Source organism: Nyctibius grandis, chromosome 2 (genome assembly GCF_013368605.1).
Source record: "Nyctibius grandis isolate bNycGra1 chromosome 2, bNycGra1.pri, whole genome shotgun sequence".
Lineage (NCBI taxonomy): Eukaryota > Metazoa > Chordata > Aves > Nyctibiiformes > Nyctibiidae > Nyctibius > Nyctibius grandis.
In genome coordinates, this window is record NC_090659.1 from 99,555,512 (window position 1) to 99,576,035 (window position 20,524).

At 46.0% G+C, this 20,524-nt stretch overlaps 1 protein-coding gene across 1 annotated transcript; it reads right to left on the reverse strand.

Annotated features, from left to right (window-relative positions):
* Positions 1 to 12,630: 12,630 nt before the first annotated feature.
* CCNA1 (cyclin A1) lies at positions 12,631 to 19,228 on the reverse strand. The gene is made up of 8 exons (XM_068425472.1): positions 19,103 to 19,228; positions 17,602 to 17,845; positions 17,254 to 17,375; positions 15,690 to 15,913; positions 14,818 to 15,022; positions 13,811 to 13,924; positions 13,012 to 13,145; positions 12,631 to 12,682 (listed from the first exon to the last, which is right to left on the reverse strand). The coding sequence occupies exons 1-8, from the start codon at positions 19,226 to 19,228 to the stop codon at positions 12,631 to 12,633; spliced, it is 1,221 nt and encodes a 406-aa protein (XP_068281573.1).
* Between the last annotated feature and the right edge of the window lie 1,296 nt (positions 19,229 to 20,524).

Genomic DNA, 20,524 nt, shown 5'->3' on the forward strand with positions numbered 1-20,524 from the left:
GGCTTAACCGGGCGGTTTTCGTACTCTGGGCCCCCCCCGCCCCGCCCCGAGCATCAGCCCCAAGCTGCTTCCCCCCCCACCCCGGACCCGGAGGTTCCCGGCAACGAATCAGGAGAGGAGGGGGCGTAGCCGGAGGCACCGCGGGCGATTTAAACGCACCACCCCCTGTTGATTGGGTGATAAAAAGCCTCCTGGAGGGCAGGGACTAGTCCTGCACAGAGGGGAGAGGGAGACTCAGCAGTGACTGGGTGTGTCCCAGGGCGGGAGAGGCCGCAGCTGTTTGCTGCTGGTTGGGGAGGGCGCTGACTCCCTCCCAGTGCACAAGGCCAGGAAGGTGCCAAGGAGCTGTGAACCAGGGGTGGCTCCAACAGGTATTTCCCAGCTCAGTGAAAGAGCAATGGTATCTACCTGGCGGAAAAAGACCAAAATGGATGTGGGAACCCAGACAGAGTTCCCACGGAAGGAGGCAATGGTGCAGGTCGCAGGCTGCAGGGAATGCTACAGCGTCTCTGTGGTGTCAGGGGGCTGTGTGCGCTGTGAGCAGGTAGATGATCTGCTCGGCCGAGCGGCACAGCTGCAAAGCCAGGTTGAAAGGCTTCAAACCGAAGTAGAAAGGCTTAGGAGCATTCGGAAGGCTGAAATGGAGATAGACTGGTGGAGCCAGGCTCTGCCTTCCCTGCAACAAAAATGGGAGCACCTGCCGGAGAGCACCCAGGATAGAGGGACAACTGTACTCTGCCCCTCTCAGGTGGAAAACAATAACCTAGAGAAGAGAAGTGAGTGGAGGCAAGTCTATGGCTGTGGCAAAAGGCGAGTGCCCTCCTTGCCTACCTTGCCTCCACAGGTGCCTCTGAGCAATAGATATGAAGCCCTAGTGGAATACAGCCGGTCCAATGGGGATGTGGTGGAGAGGCAACCTATATCAGAGGTCCCACCACAGTCAGAAAAACCTGACAGGCCTATAGCTACCTCCTCCACAAGGAAGAAGAGAAGAGTTTTAGTGGTTGGAGACTCCTTCCTAAAGGGATCTGAGGGCCCAATATGCAGAGCTGACCCCCATCACAGGGAGGTCTGCAGCCTGCCTGGAGCCCTAATCAGGGATATCACCAGGCAACTCCCCAACGTGGTGAAGGCCACAGACTACTACCCCCTGCTGATCTTCCAGACAGGTGGGGAAGAAGCTGCATCCCGTAGTCTGAGGGGGATGAAGAAAGACTACAAGGCCCTAGGACGGTTGGTGAAACAGTCTGGGGCACAAGTTGTTTTCTCCTCCCTCCTTCCATTTTCAGGTGGTGACGTGGGATGGAATAGTAGGATTCTCTCTATTAATGCCTGGCTACGAGACTGGTGCTACAGGCAGGGCTTTGGGTTCTTTGATAATGGCTGGTTTTATAAGACACCAGGCGTGACCGTAATACATGGGAAAGGTTTATGTCGTAGGGGCAAAAGGGTTCTGGGACAGGAATTAGCAGGGCTCATTCGGAGAGCTTTAAACTAGATTCAAAGGGGGATGGGGTAGTAGCTGGGCTTGCACCACTGGGGCAACGCTCTAGTGTTCAGGTAGACCAGGAGACCTCCCATCCCCCTGGGGTGAAATCGGTGTGCTCAGCTCGCTCCCTGAAATGCCTGTACACCAATGCACGCAGCATGGGGAATAAACAGGAGGAGTTAGAAATCCGTGTTCGGTCGGGGGACTATGATTTAGTGGCAATTACAGAGACTTGGTGGGATGCCTCGCATGACTGGAATGTGGTCATGGATGGCTATGTCTTGTTCAGGAAAGACAGGCCACTAAGGAGAGGTGGTGGAGTTGCTCTTTATGTGAGTGAGCAGCTAGAATGTATTGAGTTCTATCCAGGGGCGGATCAGGAGCGAGTTGAGAGTTTGTGGGTGCGAATTAAGGGGCAGGCTGGCAGGGGTGATACTGTTGTGGGTGTCTATTACAGGCCACCGGATCAGGATGAGGAGGGTGATGAGGCCTTCTACAGGCAGCTGAGAGCAGTCTCGCAATTACAGGGCCTGGTTGTCATGGGGGATTTCAACTACCCTGATATTTGCTGGGAGGCCTACTCAGCCAGCCATCCTCAGTCCAGGAGGTTCCTCCAGTGCATTGATGATAACTTTCTGATGCAAATGGTGTATGAGCCGACTAGGAGAGGAGCGCTGCTGGATCTTATCCTCACTAACAAGGAGGGTCTGGTTGAAGAGGTGAAGGTTGAGGGCAGCCTTGGTTGTAGTGACCATGAGATGGTAGAGTTCAGGATCTCATGTGGCAGGAACAGGATAGCTAGCAGAATCACAACCCTGGACTTCAGGAGGGCCAATTTTGGTCTTTTCAAGCAATTGCTAGGGGAAATCCCATGGGACAGGGTACTAGAAGGTAAGGGGGCCCAAGATAGTTGGTTAGCATTCAAGGACTGCTTCTTCCGTGCTCAAGATCAGAGCATCCCAACAGGTAGGAAGTCAAGGAAGGGTACCAGGAGACCTGCATGGTTAAACAGGGAACTGCTGGGCAAACTCAAGTGGAAGAAGAGGGTGTACAGATCATGGAAGGAGGGGCTGGCCACTTGGGAGGAATATAAGTCTGTTGTCAGAGGATGTAGGGAGGCAACTAGGAAAGCTAAGGCCTCCTTGGAATTAAACCTTGCAAGAGAGGTCAAGGACAACAGAAAGGGCTTCTTCAAATACATTGCAGGTAAAGCCAACACTGGAGGCAATGTAGGCCCACTGATGAATGAGGTGGGTGCCCTGGAGACAGAGGATAAAAAGAAGGCGGAGTTACTGAATGCCTTCTTTGCCTCTGTCTATACTGCTGGAGGCTGTCCTGAGGAGCCCCGGACCCCTGCGGCCCCAGAAGAAGTCAGGATAGAGGAGGAATCTGTCTTGGTAGATGAGGGCTGGGTCAGGGACCAATTAAGCAATCTGGACGCCCATAAATCCATGGGCCCTGATGGGATGCACTCGCGGGTGCTGAGGGAGCTGGCGGAAGTCATTGCTAGGCCACTCTCCATCATCTTTGCTAAGTTGTGGGCAACGGGAGAGGTGCCTGAGGACTGGAGGAAAGTGAATGTCACTCCAGTCTTCAAAAAGGGCAAGAAGGAGGACCCGGGTAACTATAGACTGGTCAGCCTCACCTCCATCACCAGAAAGGTGATGGAACAACTTGTCCTTGGTGCTGTCTTTAGGCACATCGAGGATAGGGGGATCATTAGGGGCACTCAGCATGGCTTCACCAAAGGGAAGTCATGCTTAACCAACTTGATAGCCTTTTATGAGGACATAACCCGGTGGATAGATGATGGTAAAGCTGTGGATGTGGTCTATCTTGATTTCAGTAAAGCGTTTGACACAGTCTCCCACAGCATCCTTGCAGCTAAACTGAGGAAGTGTGGTCTGGATGATCGGGTAGTGAGGTGGATTGTGAAGTGGCTGAAGGAAAGAAGCCAGAGAGTGGTGGTCAATGGGACAGAGTCCAGTTGGAGGCCTGTGTCTAGCAGAGTCCCTCAAGGGTCGGTACTGGGACCAGTACTATTCAATATATTCATTAATGACTTGGATGAGGGAATAGAGTGCACTGTCAGCAAGTTCGCTGATGACACAAAACTGGGAGGAGTGGCTGACACACCGGAAGGCTGCGCAGCCATTCAGAGAGACCTAGACAGGCTGGAGAGTTGGGCGGGGAGAAATTTAATGAAATATAGCAAGGGCAAGTGTAGAGTCCTGCATCTGGGCAAGAACAACGCCATGTACCAGTACAAGTTGGGGACAGACCTGTTGGAGAGCAGCGTAGGGGAAAGGGACCTGGGGGTCCTAGTGGACAGCAGGATGACCATGAGCCAGCAGTGTGCCCTTGTGGCCAAGAAGGCCAATGGCATCCTGGGGTGTATTAGAAGGGGTGTGGTTAGCAGGTCAAGAGAGGTTCTCTTCCCCCTCTACTCTGCCCTGGTGAGGCCGCATCTGGAATATTGTGTCCAGTTCTGGGCCCCTCAGTTCAAGAAGGACAGGGAACTGCTAGAGAGAGTCCAGTGCAGAGCCACGAAGATGATTAAGGGGGTGGAACATCTCCCTTATGAGGAGAGGCTGAGGGAGCTGGGTCTCTTTAGCTTAGAGAAGAGGAGACTGAGGGGTGACCTCATTAATGTTTATAAATATGTAAAGGGCAAGTGTCATGAGGATGGAGCCAGGCTCTTCTCAATGACATCCCTTGACAGGACAAGGGGCAATGGGTGCAAGCTGGAACACAGGAGGTTCCACATAAATATGAGGAAAAACTTCTTTACGGTGAGGGTGACCGAACACTGGAACAGGCTGCCCAGAGAGGTTGTGGAGTCTCCTTCTCTGGAGACATTCAAAACCCGCCTGGACGCGTTCCTGTGTGATGTGATCTAGGTAATACTGCTCTGGCAGGGGGATTGGACTAGATGATCTTTCGAGGTCCCTTCCAATCCCTAAAATTCTGTGATTCTGTGAATGAGACTACTCACTCATTTTGGTCCATGTGCTTACTGGTGAGCACTGGAGGCTTCATATTTGCTTGGCTCTCTGCAGTGACATACAGAACTTTCCTTAGAGAAAAATGCATGGTGCTGAGCCTTTTACCAAACAATGCAGAGTTCCAGGTCAGCACCTCTTTTGTTGATAGGCTTTCAGAAATTGTTACCATCAACCCTGGATGCAGAGCGTAGATAGTCAAAAAATTTGTAAAATATGTTCCTATTTTAAATTCTAACCATGGGGTAAACAAGCTGTGGTTAACATTTCATGAGCTGGTATCGAATCAACTCTCTATAGATAATCAATACTGTAATCGTTGGCTAGTTACACTATGTTGAGTATTTTATAACATTTACTGTTGGGTGCAGTGTTCATAATAGCCTTTCCCTGTTTCTAGAAAAAGGCAAGCAGCTGCTGATTTGGGATCATCCATATGCCAGGTGAAATGCAGGCCCCATTTGAAGACAGCATGAGATTTAGTGAAGTTTTCACTAGTTCAAGATAGTCACATTCAAGAAGGGTAATAAACAAAAATCCAGTTATAGCCTTTAATCCTTTAGCAAAGTCACTCATAGAAAATCAAGGGCAGGTAGATTCATTGCATTTAATAATGTAATAAGCTTTTTTTTAGCTATAATATTACATTGAATTTTATACCATTACACTTAAAGTTAGTCTTGAATTTTTCAATATCTTTAATATGAATTAGCACAAAGAAATTCCTAGAATCTCCTTGAGCATCCTTAGAGTGATCACTTGTGTCACACCATACAAGGAAAAAACCCCAAAGATTATAAATTGTTATGATTTCAGACACTTACCAGCCACCTGTGGAGGCTTTTCCCATCCCAAAGCATCCAGAAGTTTCTCTTCTCCAGAGGGAGGGAACAGCAACTTTTTCATTAATGTTATTTTCTTCTAGAGACAATTCAGTAGAGTACTGATACAATATTGACAATGTAGTCTTCTTGGTAACTAGATTACTGAATTTAAGTTCAGTGGGGTTGTTTTTTGGGTTTTGTTTTTTTAAAAAAATAATTTTCTCTTTACAAGAGAGCTATGAAAAGTTCTGGAGATTTTTTCTGACAATAAAATAAAGGATTTTCCCAGTTTAATTACAGTCAGCATTTGCTTTAACACAAGTGCAAGTTACAGAGATCAGCAGTTCCCAGACTGTAACCTCTGAATTGGCCCAGAGAACGGTATTGAACAGCAGAACTTACTCGTAGATCCCCTACATATTGCCTGCTCAGTGGTCTGGGAGCAGTGGCAGTGATTGTGCTGGGAGTTTCATGGTGGCCTAATGTTCATGCACTAAGACAAGAAGCTGTTTACCGAAAGTACAGTTTTGTGAGGCATAATATGGCAAACTGCCGCAGAGCTTTCTGCCCTGATTACTTGCTGAAAAAATAGAGCCATCAGAGCCTGTTTACTCCCTGCTGGGCTTGTCTTTTTACCAGGTGATACAGGATAACCAGGTGATACAGCTAAAAACGATTAGGAGCCAACTTCACATTTAAGACTTGGTGCAGGGAGATGCTTTTAAAGATGGGTGTACTGTGTTCAGCACTAGTGTGTCAGTCCTGCATGATGGGAGATTTATTATTTGCTGGCTCTGAGCCAGGAGCCCTGCACAGCGTTATCCTGCTGGCAAACGAGCCTCTGCAGAGCCACATCCTCATTCCACATCATCTGAAAGTTGTGAGCAGTCACTGAATGAAGAGGAAAAAAAAAGACAGAGGAAGAAGTACAATGCTCAGCTAGCAGATGCACAGGCATATGAGGAAAATGGCATTTCTTTGCAGGTTCTCAAGTGCCTACCGAATATATGCATGCATGATGTGAACACATTCTGCTCTCCCCCATACCTCATTTACTCAGAGACAACACCACCTCCCAAAAGCTGCTACTGTTAGCCAGAACAAAACATTTTTTTTCCTCTAGCCAATGTCTGTGGAGCGCCTCAGGCAGCCCATGCCTCTCTGCACATGACAAGTGGATCAGCAACTGTCTTAAAATACATCTGTCTAGATATCCGCAAAAGCTCAAAAAGAGTAAGGAACCTAGCCTCAGTCACAGCTCAGCAACATAACTGTCCAAGGAGAAAACATTTCCATTTGACTCAAAGAGTGCTTTACTGCCAAGTTTTGCATTGAGTAATGTTAGATCATTGCTGCAGCACTCAGATGACTGCTCTGGATACAAGCTTTCCACTGACTCTATCAGTGCACCTCCTGCCTTCTGTTTAGAGGCTCAAGCTGAGAGGAAATACATTTTAGAAACAGCTGCAGACAAAAAGTATAAATTTGAATGGGAGAGCAGCTTGTGAAAGTACAACTCAGTGCAACTTGGGAACAGAATAAGGAAAACATGACTAAGATAAAAAAAAAGGACACTTAAACACCACATACTGAGCAATAATTGTCATATACAACCATTCTCCATCTAGCTAGATTACCTTGAAACAAGAATTAACACTGAAGTTTTCAATGAGCAAGAGAAACACATTCTAACTTAAAAATTATCATTGATTTTTTTATTTACTTCCCCTTCCTCCAAACAGGGCTGAATCATCTGGCATGAATTCCCCTTTTTCCTGCACAAACCATACAATCACTATAATATCACAAGAGCTTCATCTGCCCAACTCCTGTGGAGATGCTCCTCCATCAGACCTGCTTCAACAGAACACTTAGTTATGTCATGAACATTAACAGCTTCCATCATATTTTTACCCCATCTGAAGCAGGTTTTAAGTTTAAATCAACACCAGACAGCCTGATTTGTATAACCAGGAAAAAGATCTAACTGAAAGCGTTGGATAAACTAACATAAAAAGTCAGACCCCACAGTACAAGACTACAGATGTTCTGAAAAATTGCATTTATTTTCTTTGAGTATCCCTGGAGCACTGTGTGCAAGCCCTAGACAGCGCAGCTGACAACCTTACATTGCAGCTTCACTAAATCCTGGTTATGTTTAATGAAAAAATAACTGAACAGAACTGTACTGTTGCTAGTTTACATGTTCACATGTTGCTAGTCTACCCAAACCCATTTAAAAATGAGTCCATGACCAAATAGTCCTCTTGAGCTCTGACCCAACATCCTTTCGGGAAACGCTCAGGTTGACTTTCTCCTCAAGCCACGGACTAAGGACGCTGGTGCCCTCTCCTGGTTATATTCTTTGGAGACCATCAAATACAGTATCACTAGTATTTTTACTATAAGTCAATTCGCTCTTTGCTTCTGGTTTAACACAATAAACAGCTCAAGGTCTTTTCTTGTACGGCTGAACCCGAGAATACTTTTACGTGCCTCTTCAGTAAATAGAGGTGACAATACATGATGGCACTGGGACAGGTATATCATTCCTAAGCGTGTGCTATGAAAATGTGATTTGGAGTGGACCTGGTTCTGCTACCTTGACATCTCACTCCATTATCACATGGGAGAACAGCACTGCTGTTGCTGCTCATCTGCAGTTTGTTTTGTCATCCATTTTGTTAATTCCCAAATATTTCTATCCTACTTATGAAGGACAAAGAACCAAACGGAGCATGATTCTGTTTTGAGATACATCACACTCCAGTTTCTGCCTTGATAGGGATAGGGCTTACAGTATTCTACTGTAAGCAGCTCACTGATTAGTACCAAATGCCTAATCTGTTGACTACTGTGGGGTCTAGGGCTCTTCTTCCTAATTTTTCAAGTTATTTACTCATCAAAACACAAAACAATAATAAACAAACAGAAAAGGCAGCTTGGCTGCAGATGGTGGAGGGAAAAGACCTATTTCTTGCCAGAACTCAATGCTTTATCACGAGCCTTGTTCTTCCAGCACTTGGCTCCAGTAATGCTCCTCTGTGTTCAAATAAAGAGGGCCTGAACATCTGAAAGACAAGGACTGAGGGCTCCCTTACGGTTTAACTAGGTATTTACTGGTATTAGTGACAGGGGCACTTGGTAATTCTGGGTACATTGCTAAGACAAAAGAGGGGCAGACAGCAAGCATGAGCACTGAACACAGCCACCCACAGAGCCTGTTATCTCACACTGACTATTTTGTCCTGTTCCAACAAGCTCTCCCTGGGACAAATCTGCTTAAAAAAGAAGCTAGCCCTAAGCATTGCGGAAACAAGCCAAATGGAGACAGACATTTGACCAGAAACCAGCCCTTGCTCAGCCCACAATTATTTTTCAGTACCAGCACAGCCTAGCTAGACAAGCACTGTACAAAAATCCAGGACAAAGCCATAATTTTAGCATCTTCAGGAGGATTAGGGACAGGACTACCTGGTCTTTCTTGTCTTAGTTTAGATGCAAGTTAATTTGATGATGGTAGGCAGGTACTTTAGGATTAACTGTATCATATGCTCAGTATCTTTCTGTAGACCATCCTGGAAGTTTGTCTGTGTTAATTCTCTTCAAAGTTTGCACTGCTGTCACCTACACTGACAAACTCCAAGCAGGACACAAAAGAGCTGGGACTGACTATATTAGCTACTCATCACACAAGCTTTCTAAGCCAATACTTCTTTACATCTCTGCAGGAACATCAGATTAAGCACTCATCCTCCATAAACATGTTGCCAGGGATGTTCATTAAGGGCATCTCACCATGCAAAGCTTTGCATTTTTTTAAATTAAGTGGATCCGATCTGAACAAGCAGCCAAGAGAAAGAACTTACCATATAAGAGAAGAACTATGAAGCAGACAAGAGCTAAAAACAAGTATTCAGTGAGACTCTTAGTTGCCTGATGCAATGGGAAAATACATACATCCACTAAAAGCAGCAGAGGACCTAAAAAAGTTCATAAGACTCAACTTGACAAGGCTCTAGAACATGAGTGTAGGGGATGGGTCTGTACTTCCTCCAGTTCACACCTAGGATAGCCTACACATAGTTCTTCAGTGTACAAAGATGATCTTGCTCTTGGGCAGTGGGTGCTGAGGAAAATTGTTAAGATAAAAAGCTTAATTCCAGGAAGCAATCACCAATGCTGCTAGCTTGTTTCTCATCCTTAAGAGTCACCCCACAAGCTGCTTCAAGGTTACTGGCTGAAATAAGTACCAACCTCAGCAATCAGAGCTAATTCTAGTCATTTGTAGAACTGAGAACAAGCAGGTATGTACACAGACTAATCACACAGCTAGATTTCCCAGCAAGGCAGACAACCCTCAGACATGAATTAACAGCTTAACTATCCTGACTACAGTTAAATCATTCTCTCTAATTACTCAATTACCTCTCAGACATCCTTAACTCACTCCAGAGAAGAGACAAAGACTGACCCTAGTTGTTAAATCAGTACCTTCCCCTAGAGTTTGAGTTCTGCTTGTCCATTTTAATTTTGAGGGAACAATGGATCCATAACACCTCCCCAGCTATAAAGAACAGCTTTCTCAGGACACCAGAGGCAGCTACAGTATTTAGTGTTAGAAGTTATTAGTTAAAAAAAATTAACTGCAACACAGAAGAATCAGGATCACGCAACCACAGCACATTTGGGTCTTCTGAAAGGCACAGCATGATAGTATGGAAACTGCTAGAATAAGATTAGGGAGCTTTTTGTTCATTTCTAACACCAATGTTGAAGAGCTCTTGAATTGAACATCATGGGTCAAAGTTAATATCCTCAACACTTCTCAGTTCCAACCCACTCAGAGTATTGAACGATCACTCAAAGCTCTTGGGTGTGCTCAGCCTGCTGTCTCACCTGTGGGTTTTACTCCCAGTGTATTGTCCCAATATATTTTAACTGGAGGGAAGATACTGTGACCTGCATAGAAGTCAACACATTCTGAAATACATGAGCTGAAAGTCAGACTGATCTTCACAGAAGAGCTAACTGAGCAAGATCAGGCTTGACAATTCTGAAACTGCAACAGTTTAAATATTTCCTGAACAAAGAAAATCAGGTCTTATTTGTGGTGTGGTCTACAAGCCACTAAGTGGAATGGTCAAGAACTGAGACTACCTCTGTTCAGTTCCTAATGTTGATTCCCCTTTATTTCTTTTCCAGGATATGAGTGTCGTCAAGAAGTCTGGATTCGTTTTAAACATCACACAAGGCTGCGAGCTTCACAGATCTTAGTTTTTCTGTATAGCATAGGCACTACATCAATGAAAACGTAAAGCTTCCTTTTGGGTTGCTTTCATCTCCCTCCATATTCCTGTATACTTGGTTATTTTCAGTACATCTTTTAAGTACTCTTAAGTAGTTTTGAATCTGCATTTAAGCATTTCATCTTATTAAAACAGCATTATTTCACCTTCATTACCACAATATGCCCAACAGAAGCATCTCTTATGCCTTGATCTCAAGTATCAGCTGCAGAGAAGAGCCTACATAAGGGGTAGGCCAGAGTTAAGTGTGATGACTCGCACAGAATGAGAGACAGCACTCAGTTTTCACCTTGGAAGAGGAGTCAATGCTCCCTCATACAAGAGCAGTAAGACTTTCCTTTCTCCGAGTAAGACAAATACAACAAAAGGAAGTGAGAATAAAGCAGGAACATTCAAAATGCAATTATTACCCACAGATGTCAGATGAAACCACTTCAAGATCAGTTTCTTCTGTCTCATAAATTAAAATTTAATCCATCTTGCACAAACTTGTTATTAGCATTCACACTGCAGCATTATGTGATTATTCACCTTAACTACTTTTTTTTCATTTTCCCTTTTTAGCCTTTGGACTAAAAGAATATTTAAGCCAGTAGCTTCATTGCAAAATAAAAGCAGACAAAGCACAGCCTTCTTCAGAAGAGTCTTACACGCAGAGGGAAGCAAAACCCCTGAAGCTACGAAGAACCTCATGACGAACACACTGGTATAATCAAGTCTTAAAGTAAGAGTCTTGTTAGCTGGTCCTTAGTACTTCTGCTGAATTACATGTTAATGTCAAGTGTTAAGCATATTCTTGCTTGGAAACACATAATGCCCTGTACAGATTATTCTCTTAGGAAGCGGTAAGCACTGAAGGTTTTTAACTATTACAGTAAGAGAACACCTCGGACTTACCTTGCCATTTAAATGAGTTGAATATAGTTCTCCACGTGTTGACCAACATGACCAACTATTTTTTTAACTACTTTGGACAGAGGTTATGTTGAAGGCTACTCAAGGTAGTGTTTTGTTTGTTTGTTTGTTTTTTTAAAAACACTACCTAACAAATAACTTGGGGGCAGAAGACAGTGTAGCAGCTCAGGATAAGATAGTTAATAGCTAGCCCTGTCCCATCATCCTGCTCCTTCCTGCTAGGAGTGACATTTCTCTAGAGACTGCAGAGCACACATGTTCAGCAGTGCTATAGTAGCAGGAGAGGTCATCTCAGACAGCTATGCCATAAGACTACTCAGTACCGCAAGTATGACACAGCAGCCATCTAGCTCAACTCCACTGTTCCAATACCTTACATGCCCCAGGTTTTTTTCCTCATAGCTGTTAGCATTGCTCTCTACCACAGTCTGTCCAACAGGGTTTGAAGTGCTCCTAAGGCTCTGCCAGCCACAATCTCCCCTTCTTCCAACTCCCTGCAGAGGAATCCCCCTTATTTGCTTCCATAAAGGGAAGTTTGACTTTCACCTCAACATTGACCATCTTCTAGACACAAGTTCAGAGTTTCGAGACCACTTGCATCTGGATGTTTTTGGTCATATGGTAAACAAGTTCCAGAAAATAGGTTCTGTTCATGGCCACATGATCTTATCTCATAGAAGAGGAAGAAACAGATAAGATACTGCAGCAAGTCACCTGTGTCTATGGAGATATCAGGTTGCGTCTGTTCAAGCCACACTTCATCTACTCTAGCTAGCTTAAAATCCCAGCTCACAACGATTTTGTAAAAAAAACCACAACCCTTTCCACTCACTGTTACTGCAGATATTAAGAGGAGTCAGAAGATTCACAAAGGAACAGTGTAATAAGACATTTATTAAAAGTGCCGTTGGTTATATTAAGAGCTATAGTCTAATATCCTTTTTTAAAAAGGTATCTCATTAAAAAAATACTTGGTAAAAGCCATTCTGATCACTACGGTTACAAACACAGGACTTGCAGTGCTCTATAAAATCATAGACCAGCTTTGCTGATTGGGACAAAGTAATCTTCAAGTTCAGGATCCACAGCATCTATTGTAGAGGAAGAACTGCTGGGGGCTCCAAAAGAGACACCTGCAGGTACCTGGAATAGAAATGCAGTTACTAAAGATATTAATTTAGCTGACAAATTTAAAGATATCACCTTCTTTTGCAATACACTGGGGAAGAAAATCATCCTGCAGCACTACAGATGAATTGTTACCCAGTACATCTGTATACCTACAGATGAACTACTCTTCTGGTCAGAAAAGTTTTCCCCTCAAGAGGCTGACAGAGGCTTCTTTTTCATGAGTAAAAGCTGACCACTATGAGAAGTTTGTCAGCTATAGCAGCTGTAGCCCAAGCTGCTAAGTCAGTCATCCTGTGCTTATAGCCTCCAAGTTACGGAACACTGGCTTCCTCGTTACTTACTTTGAGTGCTTATACTTGTCCTTAATTGCTTGCAGTTGGCAATGGGAAGCATCAAGGCATGCTTTATGCAGATCAGTGAGGCAAGGCACTATCTCACTTAATGAATACCCAGTGAATGCAGCAAGTGTTTCTGGCTGACCAGAGGAGAAAAACAAGTGTTACTCTATTGTATCTTCTAGAGGAATGTTGCCTACATTTTCTACAGAAGCTGAAAACATTTTCACTACATCAGTGCTCACTCTAGATTCTTTAGGCTTGAAAAGGATTCAAGTGTATCCTGCCATCAGTTTCACTTTAGGTCTTCCTTGGTGCGAGGAGATCTGACAAGAAGCTCCTTCTGCTCTAAGCATGTGGCATCCATTACATCTCTTCTGGATCCAGCTCTCTGCTAAAGCCACTCCTCCAACACACAGCTGAGGCCTATCAAGGCTTGCATTAAAGCAGCCACTGAGTGTAATCTCTCAAGTAGACACTCAGCTCTCCCCTCCCTCCCAGAAAGCCCCTGAATGTTATTTGGGGGAGGAGTTCTGGAGATTGAAGACTAACAAGGCCTTAGGTACAGACTTGATGTAAGTGAGTAACACAGCAAGGTCCCTCCCATTTCAGAGAAGAGGCAGGATATTTCAGGTTGACTTAACGTTCATTTATCAGGTAGTCCCATTAGCTCAGGAACTGCTACTCATCCTAGGATTTCAGCCTCTATAACACATACTTTGAAGCTACTCCTTCTGCTTCTCAGCCTAGTTCTAATGACAACATAAAATGCTTGAGCTACTCATGAACATGTAGTTGTTCTTACCCAGAGAGACCTGTTCACTGTATAGTTTGCTAGACAGTAGGCTGCTGCAGCAGTTTGTGAAGGAAGGTACTTCAGAAAAGGATCCGCTTCAAGGAGACTCAGCTCTGCAAGATACTAAACAAAAAAAACATAAGTTTTTCAAACAGGATGAGTCTAGCTGGTACAGTCAGTCCCATACAGCAAGCACTGAAAATTGTCAATGGTCTCAATTTTCACATAAAACACGAGTTACATGTCTGATGGGTAGAAATAGCATTCTAGTTCTGTTGATCTCACAGAAGAACCTTTAGTATGTTTCAGTGGGGACAGAAAGACCACACTTTGTGAAAGCCTAAACAACCTACACTGTAATCTGAAGTTCTGATACCATCATCAGCTCTGATGTAATTTTACAGATAGAGACCTACTCTTCCCATCCTCTAAGGCTCTTGTTCACACAGGTGGACCTCACTTGGAGACTGGGATAAATGGACAGCTCTAAGAAATAGAATATGGGCTTTGTTGGAGTAGAGTCACCGTACAAGCCTATACTCTTTGCAGATAAGCAGCATATCAGGTGTTCTGCTATAAGCTTGGGTTAACCTGTTTCTAAGCAGGGTTGCCTATGCAGCTATCCAGGTATATACTGTGTTGTTGTGTAGCAATATATAGTACCACAATGTCCAGGTCAGACTTGCTAGGCAGGCACTGTTGAAAAAAACATCAGATTCCTACCACCTACTTGCCTAGTCAGTGCATTATCCATGACCAAACTTAGGATTTCTATGAGACATTTATCCAGAAGTCTCATCACACAAGCCGCCTACTGAAGGTAGCAAGCTACAAAACATCCAGTTTTAGCCCTACTGCAGTCCCAGATAAGAGCTGACATAAGAAAAAAAGAGCATCTTCTGACAGATCATAGTATAGTAGCAGAACTTCTGCTCAGATAACTTAGTGAAACACAAGTGGTTCTGCTTTTAAGATAACTTCTTCCCCCTCAGTCCTAAAAGGAGAATAATTCATACCCTTGCAAAGTTCTCTGTCCTCATACAGACTCCATGCCTCTGAATATACTGAAGGAGGAACTGGTTGATGGTTGGGGCTGTTAGGTCAAAAGCCAACACTTTGAGAATCAGGTGTTCCATTCTTAGCAGCTGCCTCTTTGTGTAGGTATCATCAGTTATATACACAAATTCATCCACTTGTGGTGGGTAGATCTCTTCATATTTCCTGAAAAAGGAGTACAGAAGCCACACTTGTCAGCTTGAAAATTATGGTAAAGCTCTCTGCTGGACCTATATCAGGATGAGCACATGGCATTACTAAGATCTGTGTAGAGCTCTTATTTTAGTCCTTTCTCCAGTCTAGTTAACAATTTAGTTTCAAATTTGGGCAAAGATGTTTAGAGGAACTCCAAGTCAGTCTAGATAGAAACACGCTCACATTGTTAGCTCGACTAAAAAGAAGCTCTCACAGAGAAAGTCTCAGTAACACAATGTACTCCAGACAAAAACCCATGCACTCCTAGGCTCTGTTGGGTACCCTGTCTACTTAAAGCAGTTCAACTGCAGATTGAAACTGTGAATCTACTACAACCTTATAGGCTAGCAACCTAACGCAGCAATGGTTTTGCTCCTGCTGTTATGATTACAAGATTTTCCCACTACAGTTCCTCACATCACAAATATCAAATGTTTAATTTTGCTAGTGCCAAAGGCACAGGCAAAGTTGCTAATCTTGAGATATCATGAGAAGCTACCTACCACTGCAAGCTTCGGTCCTTCAAGTTAAACTAAAAGGCTCAGTCCAAAAATAAGTTTTAGCTCACTGAGATTTCAGATGACAATAAACATTTCAGATGATAAACACTTTCAGAGGATGATAAACACTGACTTACGCAGCCAGAAGAATTGCTGCTGTTCCTACAAGCTGCAGCTTCCCTCTGAGAACAGACATGCAGGAAAGAAACCGGTCCAGGAAGTTCACTGCCAAGTACAAAGTCTCCGTCCGAAGTTTATATTCTTCCCCTACTTCCACCAGCCAGTCTACCAAGATGGCACGCATTCCTGTTGTGATATCTGGTTGCTTCCTCATGTAGTTGGGCTTGGGCCTGAATCGTACCTGTTTGGAGAGAGAGCTGAAAAATCAAGATGCTAACCCTGAAGAGAGCCATTGATGGCTGAGCTCATTAACATTCTTTATACTTATACCAAAAGAAACATGATTTGTTCCACTATTAATAACTCATTACTACTAACTACAATTATAGTGCCAGTAGTATTAATTAGCAGCAAGTAGCGTCTCTAGAAAGTAGTATTTCTACACTGAGGATATATGAGCCAATGTGTTAGTAGCAGAACAGTAAAAGACCTCCTGGAATATGGGCAGCACTTGCCATCAAGCACATATGAGCCATTCAGAGGGACCTGAAAATGGCTTTGAACAAATCACATTTTTTTCCCCTCTCTTCCTATTGGGAGACTGCACTTAACTGCTCTGATACAGAAAGGTAGGAAAAGCTACTACTATAGCAAGAGAGCTGTCAGTGAGATCACATCCAACTGCTGTAGCATTTTTCACAGAATCACAGAATATTAGGGATGGGAAGGGACCTTGAAAGATCATCTAGTCCAATCCCCCTGCCAGAGCAGGATTACCTAGATCATGTCACACAGGAACATGTCCAGGCAGGTTTTGAATGTCTCCAGAGAAGGAGACTCCACAGCCTCTCTGGGCAGCCTGTTCTAGTGTTCGGTCACCCTCACCGTAAAGAAGTTTTTCCTCATATTTATGTGGAACCTCCTGTGTTCCAGCTTGCACCCATTGCCCCTTGTCCTGTCAAGGGATGTCACTGAGAAGAGCCTGGCTCCATCCTCATGACACTTGCCCTTTACATATTTATAAACATTAATGAGGTCACCCCTCAGTCTCCTCTTCTCTAAGCTAAAGAGACCCAGCTCCCTCAGCCTCTCCTCATAAGAGAGATGTTCCACCCCCTTAATCATCTTCGTGGCTCTGCGCTGGACTCTCTCTAGCAGTTCCCTGTCCTTCTTGAACTGAGGGGCCCAGAACTGGACACAATATTCCAGATGCGGCCTCACCAGGGCAGAGTAGAGGGGGAGGAGAACCTCTCTTGACCTACTAACCACACCCCTTCTAATACACCCCATAATAATTTTTATAGCATTCAGCTCCCATCTGCAAGAATTCTTCATCCCAAGGAGTCAAGAGATGCTCCAACAGTGGGGTATTTCTGGGGTGCAGAGTAAGCCTGAAAAATTTTATCACTGTCTAGAAGCTGCTTATGATTTGAGCTTCAGAGACAGCTTTCACTGCTTGCTTTCTCTCCTTTGTAGCTCAGTGGCAGCATCAAGTTATCCTGGGGCAGCCATACATCTTTGCCATATTGCAGCCCATCACAGAGACCACAAATATCTGTAAGCTTGTTACAAGCCACTCACTTCAGCCTCTCGGAGGTATTGATGAATGTCTTCTGCATACTCTCCCACAGTCAGAGTTACAGGATCTTCCATATGATCCTCAGGCTGGGACTGGAAGGAAGTGTCCACTACCATAGGAGATCCTAACAGGTAAGAGCAACCAGCAAGACATTTGTGTAATTAGCCTCTTCACCTTCTCTTGCCATTTCTAGCATGGAAGCATTGTACCTTATGTAGACACAATCCAAGTTACCTTGAAGTGTTATTTATTGTAACATTAGCTACTCACTAGCTTATCAGTGTCACAATTCATAACCACCCTACATGTACTTGTGCTGTAGATACCACCTGAGTGGTAACAGGAGTTACCTGTACTCAGATCCAGCAGTAGGTGAATGCTGGATGTCATTGCACTAGTATCCAGTTCACACAGGCTTGATTCCAGCTTTTCAGCCTCTTGACTGTTGTAGTTTTCTTTCTCTTCTGATTCATCCATGTAGATAGCAAACCCTTGCTTTGCTGTAGCATTGACCATGCGGTTGGGTAATTCATCTTTTCCAGATGAAGGGATGGTGTTTTCCGAGCCAGAAAAGCGTCTGATAACAGCAGCACCCTGAAACGGAGCACACAGTAATGCTGTGGGAGGGCAACTCAGGAAGAAAACAACAGTAAGTATCACTTGTTTTAGGAAAGAAAATCACTTTCCTAACAGCAATAGACATAAAAGTTCACTGAAAAAAACACCAGCTACAGCTGGTGCTTCGGAAGTACTGCTTGTTGCTGTCTTGCTGCAACAGACTCCTCACAGAAAGTGAGGTGTAGTAAAAGTCAGGAACCAGGGGACAAGCCTCATCTCCAGCGCCCACTGCCAAGGAGAATGAGGTGAGGGTGCTGCTTGGTTCTGATGGGGCAGGCAAGTGCAGGGTCTGCTCCACATTCAGTCCTCACAAGGAGCGGCTGCTTTAAAACTGCAGCAAGTCAAAGTAACAAAAGGAAGCACTCAGGCACTGTCACAGACTTAAGAAGGACTTCACCTGCAAGAACACATTTTATGCTGAGTTACAAACCAAAGTTTGAACTTTTGAGCTCAAACATCCCAACACCTAGGTCTACCAACCTGTGACCAGGATACAATCCTTCACACCATCTACATCAGGAAGCCACCGAGTTAAGGGCTTCACACGGTCACAACTGAGAAGAATTTGCATACACATAACAGCTGCTATTTAGGTCCCATAAGTCATAACATTTTCCCTGCCACACCAGCAGACTCCAGGAGGGCGCAAGGAGCACAAATGCAGACAGACACCCTGCTGTGAACGTCAGCTTCTTGAAGACTCTAGCACCCTGAAGGGAGCATGGCCAGCCACACAGCGATAGGACCTTTGGGTAAGCATCAGTGAATAGGCTTTTCTTAAACCACACCCTGTACTTTAGAGGGTAAGGGCCCAAACAAAGTCTCACCGAGTCTCCCTTCCTCCCAGGCTGGATTATTTGTTCAAAGCATTTCCACGGGGAAGCATCCGTAGATTAGGACTGAGCGGTTACTAGCAGGGTTTCTCGGGAAACTCATGCTCATTAACTGAAGCCCGATGCAACTGCTTACCCCTCCACCCCCAGGCCTTTACCTGCAGCCTCGAGAGAAGGTGCGTGCACCGCTCATGCCCGCGGCAGCCGGCCAGCCCCCGGTCCCGGACCAGGGCGGGGAGCTCCCCCCGGCCCGCAGGGAGGGCGGCCGGATGGCCGGGGCTTCCTCGGGGAGCCCGGCAGGTGCCTGCGGCCCCTCGGCGGGGAGGGGAGGCGCGGCGGGTGCACCGCCGGGGCGGCTCCGCGGGCAGCGAGGGATGTTGCCGCCGCGGGCGGGGCTCACCTGGCCGCTGGGCCGCTGCTGCCCGTTCTCCGCCAGCACCCCCAGCACGGCCCGCCCGCCGCCGCGGGGGGCAGCGGGGCAGGGCTCCCGCCGCCCCGCCCGGCTCTTCTCACCGGTGCGGCGCATCGCCCCGACGTCTGTACCTTTCGGAGGAAGAAAAAAAAAACCAAACAAAATAAAGTTGAGGAAAAAAATAAAAACCAACCCAAAACCACCACAAATATTTGGTCACGCCTCGGGCGGCCCCTCCCGCCCCGCAGGAGGGCAGGGGGGCGGTCTGCCGCGCTGCCGGAGAGTCCGCACCGCGCTGCCGGAGAGTCCGCACCGCGCTGCCCGGCCCCGCTCACCGCCGACCCTCGGAGGACGCTGCACCGACGCGGAGGCGGCCCGGCCGCCCGCCCCTATATAGGCGGCGGCCAGTGGAGGCGGTGGCGGCTGTTGACCGCGGCCAGTTGGAAGCCCGGGCCGCAACCCCCGGCGCCGCCGCCGCCCTGGCAACCCAAGCGGCGGCGGATCGTCATGGAGACCCCGGCGGGGGCCGCTCGCCGCGGGCCGCTCGCCGCGGGCCCGGCCACTCTACGCCGCGCAGCGCCCGCACCGCCCCGCGCGACGCCCGCGGAGCGGTGGGGCACGGGTGGGCTGCCCGAGAGCCGCGGCTCCTGCCGCCGCCGCGCGCCTCGCACTGCCGGCTGTGTCTGAACATCCAGAACGTAGGAAAAGGATGTATGGGCGACAACAGCAGCTGCATGGGAACAGTCGAGGTCAGGAGAATTTGACTTCCCTCTTTGGTAAAGGAAAAACAAGAAAAATGATATTTTAGTTGATTTAAGCGTGGATTTGACTCCTGTGACACTTTGATAAAGTCTAAGCCAGGAGACAACTGCAAAACTGATTGCACAGCTGTACATAATGGCAGTTCTCAGCCATCAACAGAGCTTTGTAAGAAGAATTAAGCAGTGGTTTGTCCAATGCCATCAAAGATTTTACCCAGTGATGTGGATAACGACACAGAGAGCATGCTTACTGAATTTGTGGATAACACCACTGATGGTGCTGGGACAGGCTGTGACTATGCTGGGGAACAAGATTAGATTTCAGAAATGATCTTGACAAGCTGGAAAAATATTGTGGAAAAGCAGGATGCTCCTGAAGCACAAGTGCAAGGTCAGACAGAGCCATTGGTCAGACAGAGCCATTGGCTGCAGAAATGCAGGACAGGGAACAGCCAGCTTGGGAACAGCTCCATGAAAAAGGACCAGGAGGTTATAGTGAACCTCAGACTGAGCATGAGTCACCATGCTCATGGCTGTCCTAGCATGAACAAGCAGGAATACAGCCTGTGTGGTACATGAGCCCTCTGAAAGTCCATACTGAAGACAAAAGAGCAAGCAGTATAACAGCTTAAACCTCAGCAAGAGATTT